The sequence below is a fragment of the Amblyraja radiata genome, chromosome 1 (assembly GCF_010909765.2).
Source record: "Amblyraja radiata isolate CabotCenter1 chromosome 1, sAmbRad1.1.pri, whole genome shotgun sequence".
Classification (NCBI taxonomy): Eukaryota; Metazoa; Chordata; class Chondrichthyes; order Rajiformes; family Rajidae; genus Amblyraja; species Amblyraja radiata.
Window position 1 is genome coordinate 69,160,558 of NC_045956.1, and position 17,610 is coordinate 69,178,167.

The 17,610-nt window shown below is 42.2% G+C and overlaps 1 protein-coding gene across 1 annotated transcript; it reads right to left on the bottom strand.

The window, feature by feature from the left end:
* Nucleotides 1–357: 357 nt before the first annotated feature.
* LOC116979451 (interleukin-8-like) lies at nt 358–17,397 on the bottom strand. The gene is made up of 4 exons (XM_033031004.1): nt 17,337–17,397; nt 1,737–1,860; nt 1,533–1,612; nt 358–502 (listed from the first exon to the last, which is right to left on the bottom strand). Exons 1-4 carry the CDS (start codon nt 17,395–17,397, stop codon nt 483–485), a joined length of 285 nt encoding a protein of 94 aa, XP_032886895.1. The 3' UTR covers nt 358–482.
* Between the last annotated feature and the right edge of the window lie 213 nt (nt 17,398–17,610).

Here is a 17,610-nt window from a genome sequence, read left to right on the forward strand (position 1 = left end):
ATTTTAGGAAGGGCACAGCCTACAAGGTCATGATTGGCTTCCCTTGTGAACTGCAGTCGTGTTGAACAATGCCTCCAGGGAATTCATTGAACTCAAGTTATTCTAAAGACATCACCTCCCACTTTCATAGCTAGTATTACATTTGAACAAGTGGCATTCATCTCATTTCCACACAGTGCACAAGTTCACAATCTACCTTAATTACCACAGATCTCAAACAAAACTTTGGACTTGGCACCAAGTTAAGTTGTTTGCTCAGGTATAATTATGCACCGTGACGGGGCGTAAACGTGCCCTGTAACAGGGAGGAACCATAGATCGTTCCCAGAAAACAAGAGGATTTCTGGAGGAGAAGAGGATACACTGGACTGAACCACTGGAAGGTGAATTACAGTGTTAACTCCCACAGCTGAGCCTCCTTCATTGCCCGGCAGATACTCCAGGAGTGGAAGTGAATCACTCAGATTGCAGCTTCATTTTGTTCAATTGCCTTGTTTGGCACCTGAAATAGACACAATAGAAACATGTAATTGAATAATTGCATTGTTAGCCACAGTAATACAGCATTTAATGCCTCCTGCAACAGAACTCAGGGAATTTTCAAAATGACTATCTCTGAAACAGAGCAGATGCAATGACTTGGAAGTTTGCAAGCAACTCATCGATCCTGCAGTGTGCATTATTTAAAAGGCACTGCACAGTTCAATTTCATTTTTACGCCTCACCAAGTGATGCTGAGCAATTATATATCAAGATCATGTCAGCATTCAGGCAAAGTTGTAAAAGTGCTGCCAGGTAGCATTTGTGCCAATCATTGTCCCAGGCAATTTCATTATCTACCATATTTACCTGGCGGGTTCAACAACTCTATGAATTACCCCCTGACACTTAGTTATCATTTTCACTATCCACAAGGCACAAATCAGAAGTGTGATAAATACTCCCAGTTGCCTGGATATGTGTAGCTCCAACATCACAAAGCTGGAGACCATCCAAGACAAAGCATTGTGCTTGATTTGTACCCTATCGAGTCACGGGCACTCCCCCTATGTTTCATGTTGCAGCCCAAGATGAAGATAACTATTAAATATTTCATTTTGAACATCCCTGTTTTGAACAGCAGACTTCCTTCAATATCTGGTCTCAATTGCATTCCAAAACATGTGACAACATGTCTCAATATTGTGGACAGCGACCATAAAACCAGCCAGCACCGCTGGCGGCTTTCCAGGGTCCCAACCTCTGCATCTGGGAACATTAATAATGAAATTGGATAAGAGGATTTGGGGCTCAGCTCTGATGCCAAATGTAGTCAAATCGATTGCCGACATTCCAGATTTTACTGCCCCCACGTGTTTGAAATACACTTGCGTAAAATAGCCCAAAGTGTCAAATGTTAGTGGGAATGTTTAGCAGGGAGGAGCACACAGCGCCCTCTAATGTAGAGGTCTGTACTCACATGACAAAGTAAATCACTGCATCTACATTTATACACAGGAGAAGTCTGAATTCCGGCTAATACAAACACTGACCTTTATTGGCAGTTATAAGCACCTCCAACCACTTGGCTTCAGGATCCACACACACTTTTTTCCCATTTTTCTGCGTGACACTGGAAGGAGAAGGTGACATTCAAGATATGATTCACAGAAACTCCAATGTCTTTTTTTGAATTACACAACTTGAAATCAGGGAGGGAGAAAGGTTGAAGTTGATGCTTTGACTCATTTACTCACATTATCTCTGCATTCTCACAGTGAGGTCCTCTTGGAATAAATTTCAGGCTCCGGATGGACTTTGGATGAACAGATCTGGTCCTAGCGCAGTGGCACCGTCCATTTGCTCCAAGGATGGGAATACCTGAGGAAAGATTATATTCACTCAGATTTAATCGTGGAATGAATGGGAGCAAAACCTGCAAAACTTTCTGGTACTTTCTGCAGCCCTCTTGTTTAATTAATGCATGGCCCGGAGAGAGAAATTGCACAATGTTTGCACAAACTCCTTCACTAAAGTTGTGAGCTTTCATTTGAAAGCTCAAACAATAAGACCAAAGCGCAGCCACAATCAATGAAAACATTGTAACTACAGTTCAAACACAGTTCACTGGTGCATTTCTTTCTACTTCTGCAGTCAGGCTTCTGGATCAGTTTTACATTAATACGGAGGGTTTTGATTTCAATGAAAAGAGTTTAAAGGTTTCTCACACACAATGTTGCATTGTAAAGAACACACAGTATAACAACGGCAATTTAATTGCATTGCACATTGTAAACAGCACATGAACCAGGGAATTATATACTCATACATTGTGCAACAGTACAATAAGGAATAAACCGTGAGGACAGACATCTCAACATACCCTGTGCAGTGATGGCACACAGAAGGAGGATGAGGATGGTCACACTGGCTGCTCTGTCCATCTTCCACTTTGTGTCGCTGATGAGATGTCTGCTGAAGGATCTTCTACCCAATGCAGCAACTCTCTGCTGAATCAAGTTCTGCTGCAGAGGACCAGTCAGCTCCTATTTATGGGGATTCACTTCTCTCATTTGCATCCTCTTCTGCAGTGAAAGCTGTCAAACTCTCTGATGTCACGTGGGCGGGAATTTCCCTCCGTGCTGGCCACACATGGAGCTTAAACATGTGATTTCCAGGAAATAGCTCTCCCTTTTCACAGTCTGCTCATTACAGTGTGCCTTCTTCGCACTTCAATGTTGCAGGGTTTAATTTACAATAATCATAAGTATAGCATGTTTCTACATAGTACTTTAATATATTGTTGCACTACTTTGGATTGCACAACAAATTTGGTTCAATGATGGACCAGCTATTTCCTGATTTGCACTAATGGTTATATTTATTGTTAGATTTATCATTATTGCATTATGTTGTTGACTTTGTGAGCTTTGTGTGAACAAGTAAAATTTCATTGCTGCCTGATCTGGTGAGTTCCCCCAGGAGTTTGGTCTTTGCCATCTGCAGTGTCTTGTGTCTCCATCTTATCTCCAACACAGTCACGCCTTCAGAGATCTTTCCTGATACTTATGTTGGGCGCCATTTGCATTCAATAAATAACAGCTGTTTCTAAGATTCTCACAAATTTTATTTTTATACATTTGAATAACTCTTACATTTTAAATGGTCTGTTAATTTTTAATATTTTGAATAGTTGTGAATGTTTCTGAATAACAGGCATTTTCAGAAGAATTCAAAGCTCGTGTCTCTTTTGACAGCTGGCTAAGCTTGCATGTGATTTTGCTGGCTCCTTTATTTTCACAGCTGTTTCAGGGGTGGGTGTCTGAACTCATCCTTCATTGTGTTGCCCTTCACTATTTTGGATTTGGACAACAGGTCAACATTGGCCGATCTATAATGGTGAATTCATATTCACCTCGTGGGTCACAGATAGCTTGCATGGGCAACAAGCCTGACTCCCTCCACCACAATCTGCTGGTTGGTATATTACAATCGACAATAGGTGGAGGAGTAGGCCATTCGGCCCTTCGAGCCAGCAACTCCATTTAATATGATCATGGCTGATCATCCACAATCAGTACCACATTCCTGCCTTCTCCTGATATACCCTGACTCCGCTATCTTTAAGAGCTCTATCTAAGTCTCTCTTGAAAGAATCCAGATAATTGGCTTCCACTGCCTTCTGAGGCAGACACTTCTACAGATTCACAACCCTCTGTGTGAAAAGGTTTTTCTTCATCTCCGTTCTAAATAGCTTACCCCTTATTCTTAAACTGTGGCCCCTGGTTCTGGACTCCCCCAACATCGGGAACATGTTTCTTGCCTCTAGCGTGTCCAAACCCTTAATAATCTTATATGTTTCAATAAGATCCCCTCATCCATCTAAATTTCAGAGTATATAAGCCCAGCCACTTTGAACCTGCAGCCATTGATAAGACGTGCATGCTGATCATTCCAATTCCTCTATGTGAATATTACTTTATCTGCTTTGGGTGAAGCTATAGGAGCGAGTGTAACTGCAAGACTAGCTACAAAATTTTTGAAATCATGTTACGAGGAACAAAGTCTATGTTAGAAACAATTTTTTAGGCCAAAATAGTATCTCTGTGTTTTCCAAAGATGCTGCCTGACCTGCTGAGTTACTCCAGCACATTGTGACCTTAAAATGTCTATGTTAAATTTCTCTTCATTCTAATTATTTCAATTATTTCCAACATTTATTGCTTCACAAATAATTTCACTCACTTTCACTACAAACAAATGTTCATGCCATTTATTTTTTTTGTCATCTTTCAATGTCATTTAAACATCTATCAGATGGTTTCTGCAAATTAAAACTCTCTTATTTCTAAGACATAGTTGCAGTTTATAGAGCTCGCAGTCTGTCACTGGGAGAGCTCTCTAGGCTTCAATCAATGGTGTGGCTCAGGTTGGCCTTGTGTAGAAAGGAACTGCAGATGCTGGTTTACACCAAAGAGCCATCAGATGCTGGAGTAACGCAGCAGGCAGCATCTTTGGAGAAAGGGAGTAAACTGGAGGTGGGAAAAGGCTGAAATAAATCAGGGCCAGCAACAGATGAGCTCAGGAAGGATGAGGCCCTTAATGGCCCATTGTTGGCTGGGAAAGTTGTGATAACAAGAGGGATACAAGGATGCAACCAGTGGAACTGATAGAATGACTTGGATGAGGGAGGGGGGGGGGGAGAGAAGGGAGGGGATGGAATGCAAGAGTTGCTTGAAATTCGACAAGTCAACATTCATACCGCTGGGTTGTAACCTGCCCAAGCGGAATATGAGGTGCTGTTCCTCCAATTTGTGTGTGTCCTCACTCTGACAGTGTATGAGGCCCAGTACAGAAGAGTTAGTATGGGAATGTGAAGGGGAGATAAAATGTTTGGAAAAGGAGAGATCGCGTAGACCATCTCAGGCCACCTGAGCGTAGGTGTTCAGTGAAATGATTGGGAAGTCTATGCTTGGTCTCACCGATATATAGGAGCCCACACCGGGAACACTGGATACAGTAGATGAGGTATACGAAGTCTGAAGAAGGGTCCCAACCCAAAATGTTTCCGACACCTTTTCTCCACAGATGCTGCAGATGAGTTACTCCAGCACTTTGTATCCGACTCGGGTCAACTAACAGCTTTGAATACAGCGCTCAATGTCTGAACAAGCGCAGTCCTCTGATGAATTCTCCATGTTGGCATCTGTGGCAGCTAATCACTGAATATGTTCACTGACTTTCGGTATCTATGGAAAGTAGCAGATGTGGGAATCAGGCAGGAGAGGGGGCTGGTGAAACAGGATCAGACTCAAGCTGACAGTGGGAGAGTGGATAGTTTCCCGTTTCCTTTATTGTTAGAACTTGTTTGATGTCACAAAGGCCTATAATCATTTCTGTATAAACGTTTGCAACCAGATATCTCATGATTGCTTTTAAAATCAATCAAAACGCTGACGCTGGCTTACAATGAAGCACACATTATAAAGCAGATTTACTTGTACATTAGATCTTATTATGCCAGATGAACCATTTCAGCTTGACTGAAGTCCAGTTCCACATTTTGTGGCTGGCCCATGGGACACAGATATTTTACAATGATGACTCTGCTCCTGAGATTATAATAAATAGGAAGCAATCCCTGGGCTGAAACACGTGAGTTACAAGAAATGTAACATCCTCTAACTTGCTGCAAAATTGGGTATTATATATATATCTTTGCACATTAATAGATGTCATGTTTACAAACTTAAAGCACACGGCATTGGGGGTTCAGTATTGATGTGGATAGAGAACTGGCTGGCAAACAGGAAGCAAAGAGTAGGAGTAAACGGGTCCTTTTCACAATGGCAGGCAGTGACTAGTGGGGTACCGCAAGGCTCAGTGCTGGGACCCCAGCTATTTACAATATATATTAATGATCTGGATGAGGGAATTGAAGGCAATATCTCCAAGTTTGCGGATGACACTAAGCTGGGGGGCAGTGTTAGCTGTGAGGAGGATGCTAGGAGACTGCAAGGTGACTTGGATTGGCTGGGTGAGTGGGCAAATGTTTGGCAGATGCAGTATAATGTGGATAAATGTGAGGTTATCCATTTTGGTGGCAAAAACATGAAAGCAGACTATTATCTAAATGGTGGCCGACTAGGAAAAGGGGAGATGCAGCGAGACCTGGGTGTCATGGTACACCAGTCATTGAAAGTGGGCATGCAGGTGCAGCAGGCAGTGAAGAAAGCGAATGGTATGTTAGCTTTCATAGCAAAAGGATTTGAGTATAGGAGCAGGGAGGTTCTACTGCAGTTGTACAGGGTCTTGGTGAGACCACACCTGGAGTATTGCGTACAGTTTTGGTCTCCAAATCTGAGGAAGGACATTATTGCCATAAAGGGAGTGCAGAGAAGGTTCACCAGACTGATTCCTGGGATGTCAGGACTGTCTTATGAAGAAAGACTGGATAGACTTGGTTTATACTCTCTAGAATTTAGGAGATTGAGAGGGGATCTTATAGAAACTTACAAAATTCTTAAGGGGTTGGACAGGCTAGATGCAGGAAGATTGCTCCCGATGTTGGGGAAGTCCAGGACAAGGGGTCACAGCTTAAGGATAAGGGGGAAATCCTTTAAAACCGAGATGAGAAGAACTTTTTTCACACAGAGAGTGGTGAATCTCTGGAACTCCCTGCCACAGAGGGTAGTCGAGGCCAGTTCATTGGCTATATTTAAGAGGGAGTTAGATGTGGCCCTTGTGGCTAAGGGGATCAGAGGGTATGGAGAGAAGGCAGGTACGGGATACTGAGTTGGATGATCAGCCATGATCATATTGAATGGCGGTGCAGGCTCGAAGGGCCGAAATGGCCTACTCCTGCACCTAATTTCTATGTTTCTATGTTTCTATGTAAGAAGATGCAATGGTGGACTTGTATTTGTAATTGCTAGTTGTGAGAATTGTTTACTTGATATTTTGCTGAAGCAACAGCCAAAGTATCTTAAACACAATGAATTAATAACTATTTCAATTTACAACAGGAGAGAGAGAGAGAGAGAGGGAGAGAGGGAGAGAGGGAGGGAGGGAGGGAGAGAGGGAGAGATATATTAATTTTTTCATCAATGCTTTTCTATCTCAGAGAATTATTTCAATGTCCTTGTCCCACTAGTGCAGTGAGCATGCTGGCCCCAACTTCAACTCTGATCATGGCAGATTTTAGTCAACGTTTCAGATGGCCTGTACCTACAGAGAGGCTACATCAGGATATATACCAAACAATCCCTGGGCTGAAACATGAGGGTTACACGAAATGGAGCATCCTCCACCTTGGGTGTAACATTGGGTATCTTAGATGCATCTTTGCACATTAATAGATGTGTCACATCCTCATTGTCGAAGAAAATATTAAAATCCTTTCTTACTTAATTTTGATTGGAATTGAACAAGGTAACGAAAGGGTGTGTGGATGTGGCAATTGACATCTCTCGTTGACCAGGTGCAGAAGAGGTTTGTGGGAATCGGCAAATACGATCAGACACATTACCTCTTGTCTGGGAATGTGTTGAAAGGTGAATGTAAACATTACAAAATTAGGACAGAGATAAGGAAGCTTGTTTTTCTCTATGGGAAGTTACAGTAGACACCCGCGCCCCCTACCGCTAGTAGCATTGAAATGTTGCAGTAAATGGGGGGCTTATGGTTGGCTCGGAGAGGGGCTGGTGGCGGGGTAGGATTATAAGGTAAGATAGAATAATGTAAAAATGCCCTTGTATTATGTTTGACATATTAACCATCTGTTGTTGAATAAGATTAACATAAATAGAAAGTATATTATGACTAATGAAATAATTAATACCCATATAGTAGATGGTAATTATAGGAAACATATAGTCAAGGACGATGTATATTTTCGTACAGTTGAATCTAACAAAACACAAATGTTGTTTACTGCACAGTATAACTGTCGGCTAATTCTGCTGTGAAGTCAGAGCACTGGTGAGCCGTTAACTGCCGTCATGCAATAAAGTCTCTTGAAGCAAACCTGTGAAGTCTCCGCTTTTGATGTTCCTTTAATTTCCCTCTAAATTTATTTCTTCCACAAATACCAAACAATCCCAGGGCTGAAACAAAGGGGTTACAAGAAATGGAGCATCCTCCAGCTTGGTGTAACATTGAGTATCTTAGATACATCTTTGCACATTAATAGATGTCACTTGCAGCTACTCTGATCCCAACAACACGATTCAGTTCAATTCAAAACATATTACATCTTCATCCCCCTCCCTTCACTCACAATCTGTTCTTCCCTGCTGGATTCACCATCACCATTCCCTCTCTTGCCCAGGTTGTCCTGCAATCTTCCCTTGTTCAGACATCCGCATCTACCTCAGAACCAGGGCCTTTTGTAAACGACAGGAATCACCAGCACTAAACAAACTAACACATATTGCCAAAGATATTATACGCTATTAAATCTCAATGTATGATTTTCCACCATGGAACTTATTTACGCACCCCCACTTCACTAAATGATGAATACATAAATGCACAGGAGATGGGATATTGATATCCTTTGGATTTACAGGTGAATGTAAACTTTCATAGCACTGCATGGAGTGCAGGTGAACTGAGCAGCCTGTAATGCCCTGTAAGTTTTGATAGCTCTTCTGATATTTTAAGACGTTTTGCTGGAGCAGTTTCTGCAACGACAGATGTTCATTAAATTCACCGTCCGTGAGTGATGAAATAGCAGTTTCAGGGCTTTCTGGATCTGATTCAAGTTTCAGTTTCCAGATTTGTGAAGTGCGGAGGCTTCAGTCACGCTGACTCCTCCCCCCTGGCTTTGTGCAGGGGTGAGGGAATCCCCTTGTCAGGATGCAGCCCGTGTGTTTCATCCCACGTGAATTCCAGGAAATCAAACAGTTTCATCCTGGATGTCGATTATAATCCAAAATCTGTCTTTTCTTCTGTGTCAGCAACATATTACAATCAAGAATAAGAATCTCCCCAGATTACTGATCAACATATCTTTCCATGTTGCATGATACATGTTGCAGCCAATGACCTTTTGACTTTCCGCTGCAAATCATGCATTTACTTTACGAAATAGGGTGTTGAATTATTTTGAAATAGATAAATATTTACCAGAGTTTTGACAAAATCAACAAGTTCAGCCCCACCAAACTTTTGTCATGGGAACACACCCTGTTATATTTTAGGGACAAACACAACTTCCTTTGACCTTTAGCACTAGACAGTCTGGGGATTCCTACAGCTCAGGATCAAGAGTGCCTCCAAAGTCAGAAAATGCTTCCTTTTTTCTTCGCAACTGCTTCCCATATTTTTCTTTGTTACATTTTATGCAGCCCTTTCGTGGCCACAGACTATGTTGTACAGGTTGCAGAGAAGGACCCAGTATAATCATAATCTAACTGCATTAGACAATAAAGTGACAATGATTGAGCTCTGTGGAAGGGCGGCACGTTGGGGCAGAGGTAGAGTTGCTGCATTATGGTCCCAGAGACTTGGGGAATATAGGTGCTTGTATGTACAGAGTTTATATGTTATTCCTATGACCTGTGTGGGTTTTCTCCAGGAGTTCCGGTTTCCTCCCACATTCCAAAGGTGTGCAGGTTTGTATCATTGTAAATTGTCCCTAGTGTGTGTAGGATATTGTTAGTGTGCGGGGATCGTTGGTCGGCGCGGACTCGGTGGGCCGAAGGGCCTGTTTCCGCGCTGTATCTCTAAATTAAATTAAAAATCCCTGTGGTGAATTGATTTTCTCAACAATGGTGGCCCAGGGAGATTGGATTCTAATCCTGACAGCCTTCATTTCATTGCGAATTGATATATGAAATGGGAAACAAACACCTATCTGCTTCAAATTTAATTGAACCATTGACACCATCTCCAACGTCAAAACAACATGAGAAGTTTAGATGGAGTGGATGTGGTGAGGATGTTTCTCATAGTGGGAGAGTCTGGAACCAGTGAGCGCAGCTTCAGAATAAAAGGACATAGAATGGAAATCAGGAGGAATTGGTTTATCAAGAGGAATTCATTGTTGCAGACAGTTGTGGAGGCCAAGTCATTGGGTGTTTTTAAATCAGACATTGACAGGTTCGTGATCAGTAAGGGTGTCGAAGGTTACAGGGGGAAGACAGGAGAATGGGGTTGAGAGGGAATGAATGGCCTAGTTCTGCTCCGAGGTCTTCTTACCTTATGATCACAATGATAGGACTTGCTATGTTAAAATAACCCAATACTCTACTTTAATATGAACATTACACTTGCAAGCTCTCATTCTAGAGACTGGGTACACATACGTATTGGGTTTAAATGATCCTTGGCAGTGGTTTATGTGTTGGACACCTCCCATGAAGGACTGAGCCTGAATTAAGAACCCATGTCACTATCTAGACCACATTCATACAATGCCTGCTGTCTGCTGCACTATATCTACAGGGTTGATGTCAGTGCTGATGTAAGGAAGAGACTACTGCTGCAGGATCTCAACATTAACAATCTCTGCCATAGATTTAGTCTTGGTTTGGAGGAAGTAGCTGGTCAGAGATATTGTCACCGGGAATGAGGGGCAAGGTCAGCACACAGCAGGCCGGATGAGTTTTGTGGTGGTCAGGGTTGGGGATGCCTGGGGAACACTCCAGGTCATCGTGTCTAAAACAATCTTCAGAGAAAATGATGAAAACATTTCTAAAAACAATTATTTGATTGAGACTATGATGTTAAAAACACGTCTAGTTTACCAGTGAGCTGTCGGTAAGGTGTTCTGCCTCCTATATCCGCTCTGGCAGGTGTCCTTCCACTCAGGCAATCCCTTGGGATTTAGGATGAATTGCTTTAATGCCGGTTTTGTGTTTCTGGAACGGCTTATGAGGTGATTATGGAAAAGGCTCTTCGACCAAGGGCAGGAGGTGCCTGATTGAGGGGTGGTGTGGTTGGTCATTGTGACCTGCTGTGCTCTTTCTGCTGCTTAATCAGGACATCTGTGTTGTCCCACTACATGGACACAAGGCTCTCAACACCATAGCCAATGCTCCTTCTCCACTTTGAGCAGTCATAATTGAGTCATCATTCATAAAAGAGATTGCCAGGAAACTCTGGGGATGTTGCATTTCTGCAAGGAGGCTTTGAGGGGATCCCACGAAATTTCATCTGATCACCTAGAATTTCCTTCCAGTAACAAAGGAAGGATTCAAGTGTTCTTTTGGGGAGTCAGGCATGAGATATGCAACTTAGATTGCTAGCGCAACATCACTGATTAAGTGTAAGTAAATAATCAGTGAATTAATATGCTGGTCTTTGCGTGATGAATGATCCTTGCGTGATGGATTATCCTTCTCCTGTCGTGTCTATCATGAAGTTTATGCCACATCTGGAACTTTCACCATTGTATAATATTTTTCTCAACTAAATACTGAACTGGTGCATTGAAGGCAATGGTGAAATTCATCACCAATGACTAAGTTCACTGAGCGGAATCTGCTGATGACTTTCCCTGCGGCAGCCGGCAATGAGACCACTCTGTGGTTTGATGTGCCTTCCTTCATGAACATGGCCAGGATCGCATCATTTTGAAGTCCCCTGGCCATATCCAACTCTTCTCCGGTGAATGATAACGATGTGGTTTTGTGACTGAAGCTCATCATCGCTGAGTTTCAGGACATGAGCGAGTGAGTGAGGAAATCCTCTGTTCCTGACGTCTTCTTCTTTTAGACACAAGGAACTGAAGATGTTGGTTTACAATAAGGACTCAAAGTGCTGAAGTAATGTGGCAGGTCAGGCAGCATCTCTGGAGAAGACACACAAAGAAATGCAGATGTTCCAGAGTTGCTGTCTAACCTGCTGAGTTGTTCCCGCACTCTGTGGCTTTCCTTGTTTTTTTAGCTGGGAATTGGCTAGCTTTACATCCTACCAATCTGGATTGGTGGCAAGGGTGGACTGAAGAGATCGCTCTGGGATGGGATGGAGAGCACACACATCACACATAGATGTCTGAGAAGATGTTTGAACTGGTTTTATCAGTGGGTATTGGATGCTCCTGTGCCCCTGCTGCATTCACCTCTGTCCTTGTCTGTAAGTTGATGGGACCTTAGGTGTTGGATCAGTGCTTGATTTTTACACCGCTGAGGAATGTGCACATGTCGACATGTTGGTGAAACTCTTGTGTTCTCTCCATCCAGCGATCAGTCTTTGGGACATAGGTTATCTGTTCAACCTCTTCCTCAGCACCCTGTTGGGGCATTCATCCCATGTCTTGAGCCTCATATGGTGGAATGGATGTTCCCAGTGCATGGTTTGAATAACATGGATTGGCTGATACACCTCAACTACAACACGGGCTTTTCAGAGATACCAAGAGAACTCAGCTGCACTGGAATTTATCCGCACACATCTCTCAAATACACACACATGCACTTACAAACACTCACATACACACACTCACATACACACACACAATACCAACATGCACATACACGCAGACACATGCACATACACACACAGACCCACATGCACATACACACACGCAGATACACACACAACACCCACACCCACATGCACATACACGCACATACACACACACACATGCACATACACACACACACATACATACACGCACATACACACTCATGCACATGCACATACACACACACATGCAAATACACACACCTACATGCACATACACACACACACACACACATACATACATACATACACATACACTCACACACTCCTAGGATTCACTTCCCACACCCCACTTCCAACCACCAGCCCATGAGGCAGTCTCCAGCTCCCAGGACATTAAGTTCAAATGATAATTAGGATTAGCAATCAGTGACATCTAGATTCTGTCAATTTTTAACTTTTAAAAACTACAGGCTTATGTTGAACTGTAAAGTCCAAGTTCAGGAACAACTTTTTCCCTTCACCCATTAAACACAACAACCTCAAATAAGCTCTGAACTACATATACTATTATATATGGAGTAGAAACACACACTGAACTTTTTTTTCTCTCTTGTTTATTATATTGTTTACAGTGTACTATGTTTACATATTCTGTTGTGCTGCTGCAAGTAAGAATGTCATTGTTCTATCCTGGACATATGATAATAAAACACTCTTGACTCTGAGCTGGACTTGCTCCCTTCTTTTGCCCAAGGCAGGAATTAAGGTTTCTAGATTGATGTTAATTGCAAAGCGGACCCTGAACGGCTGTGATTTTTACAGCAAGGTGGACAAACTGCCTTGGCTCCTGGCAGATGGGAATCATTTTAATTTGACATCACAGTTCACAGAGACACGGAGGGATGAAAAACATGTTCCAGTGCTGTACTTCAAGTCTATTTAATATCCTCAACAATCAATATATATATCCAAGGTGTGGGCACAAGTACGGAGTGTGGTTTAACCAGGGCTGGATCTTCTCGGTATGATTCGTGTCATCTTTCCAACTGAATTGTTCCACAAGGGGCAAGTTAAATAAAATCCATGAAATCCTATTGACAACATTTGCTGTGGACCAATTGCTCTCCATTACTCAGTCTATTTCATTGATCAAATATAGGACTAGGGAACATTGCAGCATGGTGGTGCAGTGGTGGAGTTGCTGCCTAACAGCACAAGAGACCCAAGTTCGATCCTGACTACGGGTGTTGTCTGTACGGAGTTTGTACGTTCTCCCCGTGAACACGTGGGCTTTCTCCGAGGTCCTTGGTTTTCTCCCACACTCCAAAGACATATAGGTTTGTGGGTTAATTGACTTGGTATGAATGTAAATTGTTCCCAGTGTGTGGAGGATAATGTTAATGTGCGAGGATCGATAGTCGATGTGGACTCGATGGGACGAAGGGACGAATTCCGCCCTGTATCCCTAAACTGAACTAAACTAAACTCAAAAAAGGAACTATGTACTGAAGATTAAGAAGCAAAGACATCAATTTCTTTATGAGTTATCCATTTTATTATGTTTTCTTAAATTTGTTTAAAAAATGCTCAACAAAATCAATCACAACCATCAACTGTACAAATGTGTCATTGTTCAACTGAATCCAGTCAGTGAATGTTCCTCAGGGCAAAAATATTTATTTTATATATTGTACAGACATTACTATTATTTACAATTACATTTACTTCAGTGGTAATCAGACTATTAGCAGCAATACCTTACAAAATATAGGTGTTTATCATCACATAATCACATCTGCAGAGAATTTGCTTCTTCAGACTAGATAAATCATAAAATATGATTTAAGGAGAAAACACCAGAGCTCCAGTTAAAATATCAATGGTCTAAAACAATGCTGGGAAATGGCACAACCCTTACGAGTGGGTAGTTGCTCTTGTAGTTTATGACAAGAATATTTTTGTTCAATCTGGAACAAAAACAATTGGGCGACAGTATTGACATTGGTACATCACAGATTATGAACAGGATTTAAACAGAAATGGGAACAGAATAAAAATGCTTTGGAAACATTTGAAATTAAGTTGCAATGCACCATATGTTCAGCAAAAATGTGGAAGATATTTATTTCATTAATTCCATCATTACCATCCTATCTCAGATCATTTTAATGAAATAACCAACTATAATTCAACTTTATATATTGGCCGACATCCTCTTTCTCTCCTGGTAAAATGCATGGGTGTGAGATTACAACATGTGAAAACAAATCGTTTTCTCCACAGTGGTGTAATTATTTTCTCAGGCCAGCGGCTATGGTCATGAGAGTGCAGAGAGGATGGTGGAATTGAGGGGTTACGAACTAGGAGTGAATATTATTACACTTAATTTCATGATACTAATAGGCACAGTCCACCAGCTCATCACTGGCTTCCCATGTGTACTGAGTTCAAGATGAACAAGGCCTCCCGGGAACTCAATTATACAGCAGCCAGCATTATCGTGGCTAGTATTACATTTCAACAACGGATGTTAATTCCATTTCTACAGAGTTCACGTCCAAATCTACCTAAGTTAACACAAACCTCAAAATAAACTTTGAATTTGGCACAAAGATAAAAACCATTATCAGATTATTTGCTCAGGTATAAACATGCCCCGTAACAGGATGTAAACATGCACAGTGACAAGGAGGAACCCTAGATCATTCCCAGAAAACAATGAAGAGGAGACACTGGACTGAACCATTGGAAGGTGAATCACAGTGTTAACTCCCACGGCTGAGCCTCCTTCATTCCCCGGCAGATTCTCCTGGAGTAGAATTGAATCCCTTGGATTGCAGCTTCATTTTGTTCCTTTGTGGTGTTTGTTGCCTGAAATGTAAATGATTGCATTGTTAGCCACAGTAATAGCGCTTACAATGTTTCCTGCAGCAGAACTAAGGGAATTAACAAACTGACTTTCCACAAAAAGAAGCAGATTGCAACGACTTGGAAGGTTGTAAACACAAACGGCCATGGTGGCGCAGCAGTAGACTCGGGTTCGATCCCGACTACGGGTGCTGTCTGTATGGAGTTTGTACCAAAGATACTAGTGGTTTGTGCGTTCTCCCCGTGACCGCGTGGGGTTTCTCCAAGATCTTCGGTTTCCTCCCATACTCCAAAGACGTACAGGTTTGTAGTTTAAATGGCTTGGTGCATGTGTAACTTGTCCCTAGTGTCTGTAGGATAGTGTTGGTGTGAGGGGATCGCTGGTCGGCACCGACTCGGTGGGCTGAAGGGCCTGTTTCCGCGCTGTATCTCTAAACTAATCTAAACTAAACCTCATTGATACTGCAGTGTGCATTATCCAAAAGGTACTGCACAATATTTAGTTCCATTTCTATCTCCTCAGAAAGTGAAGTATATTTCAAGACCATGACAGTATTCAGGCATGGGTGTATTAGTGCCAGGTGGCAATTGTGCCAAACCACATCCAGGCAATATCAATAGTTTTAGTATTTATCAGAATGGTTCAGTGAGACCCTGAATCATCTCTTGACAATTATTTATCATCCTATTCACCAACTGTAAGGCACAACTCAGAAATGTGATAAATATTCCCCATTTCTCTGCTAGTTCCAACACCTAAACCTGGAGACCATCCAGTACAAAGCATTGTGGTTAATTGGCAGCCAATTTCCCCTTCCTCCCCCTTCCCCCCATCCCCCACCCGTGTTCCATTCTACAGCCTGTGATGAAGATAACTATTAAATATTTAATTTTTAATATCCATGTTTTGAACAGAAGACATCCTTCATTGACCAGTGGCAGCTGTGTTCTAAAATGTGTTACAATCGGTCTCAACATTGTGAACAGCGACCATGAAACCAGCCAGCGCTCCTGCACTTGGTGGCTTCCAGGATCACAACCTCTGCTTCTGGGAACATTAGTAATGAACATTGGGTGAGAGGACCTGGGGCTCTGCTCTGATGCCAACTTAAGTAAAATATCAGAAAGTGTCCAATGTTAGTGGGAATGTTTAGCAGGGAGGAGCACACCGTGCCCTCTAATACGGAGGACAGCACTCACACGGCAAATAAATCACGGCATTTATTTATTCACAGCGGAAATCTGAATTCCGGCAAACACAGAACACTGACCTTTCTTAATGAGTGTCTCCAACCACTTGGCTTCAAGATCCACACACACCTTCTTCTCATTTTTCAGCGTGACACTGTAAGGAGAAGATGACATTCAAGCTATAATTCACAGACATTCCGATCATTTTAAATTACAGAATTTACAAACCGGGAGGGAGTAAGGTTGAGTTGTTGCTCTGACTCATTTACTCACATTATCTCTGCGTTCTCGCAGTGAGATCCACTGGGAATGAATTTCAGACTCCGGATGGACTTTGTAGGAATAACTTTAGCGCTGGTCCCAGTGCAGTGACACCGTCCATGTGCTACTAGGATCGGAATTCCTGAGGAAAGATTCATTCAGATTTAATCGTGGAATCGATGGGACCAAAGCCTGCAAAACGTTCTGGTACCTTCTCCAGCCCTCTTGTTTAATTAATGCACGACCCAGAGAGAGATATTGGATGTCTGCACAAACACCTTCACTAAAGTTGCGAGTTTCACTTAGCAGCTCAAACACAAAGACAAAAGAGCAGCCACAATCCATAAACATATTGTAACTACAGTTTGAACAGTTTGCTGGTACATTTCTTTCTACATTTGCAGTCAGGCTGCTGCATCAGTTTTACATTAATACGGATGGTTTTGATTTCAATTAAAAGAGTTTAAAGGTTTCTCACACACAAAATGTTGCATTGTAAAGACTTTTGGAAGTTTAATTGCATTGCACATTATAAACAGCACATGAACCGGGGAATCATATATTCATACTTTGTGCTACAGTACAATTCGGAATAAATCGCAGGGACAGACATCTCAACATACCCTGTGCAGTGACGACACACAGAAGGAGGATGAGGATGGTCACACAGGCTGCTCTGTCCATCTTCCACGTTGTGTTGCTGATGAGATGTCTGCTGAAGGATCTTCTTCCCAATGCATCAACTCTCTGCTGAATCAAGTTCTGCTGCAGAGGACCAGTCAGCTCCTATTTATGGGGATTCACTTTTCTCATTTGCATCCTCTTCTGCAGTGAAAACTGTCAAAATCTGTGACGTCCCGGGGGAGGGAATTTCCCTGCTGTCTTGATAAACCTTTC

What these genes read in the sequence shown, in the direction of transcription:
- LOC116979451 (XM_033031004.1), bottom strand. Translation starts at nt 17,397, where the DNA reads ATGGACAGAGCAGCCTGTGTGACCATCCTCATCCTCCTTCTGTGTGTC. An exon ending in TGTGAGAATGCAGAGATAAT is followed by an intron (nt 1,613 to 1,736) that starts GTGAGTAAATGA and finishes TTCTCCTTCCAG; the next exon opens with TGTCACGCAGAAAAATGGGA. An exon ending in GCTTATAACTGCCAATAAAG is followed by an intron (nt 503 to 1,532) that starts GTCAGTGTTTGT and finishes TGTCTATTTCAG; the next exon opens with GTGCCAAACAAGGCAATTGA.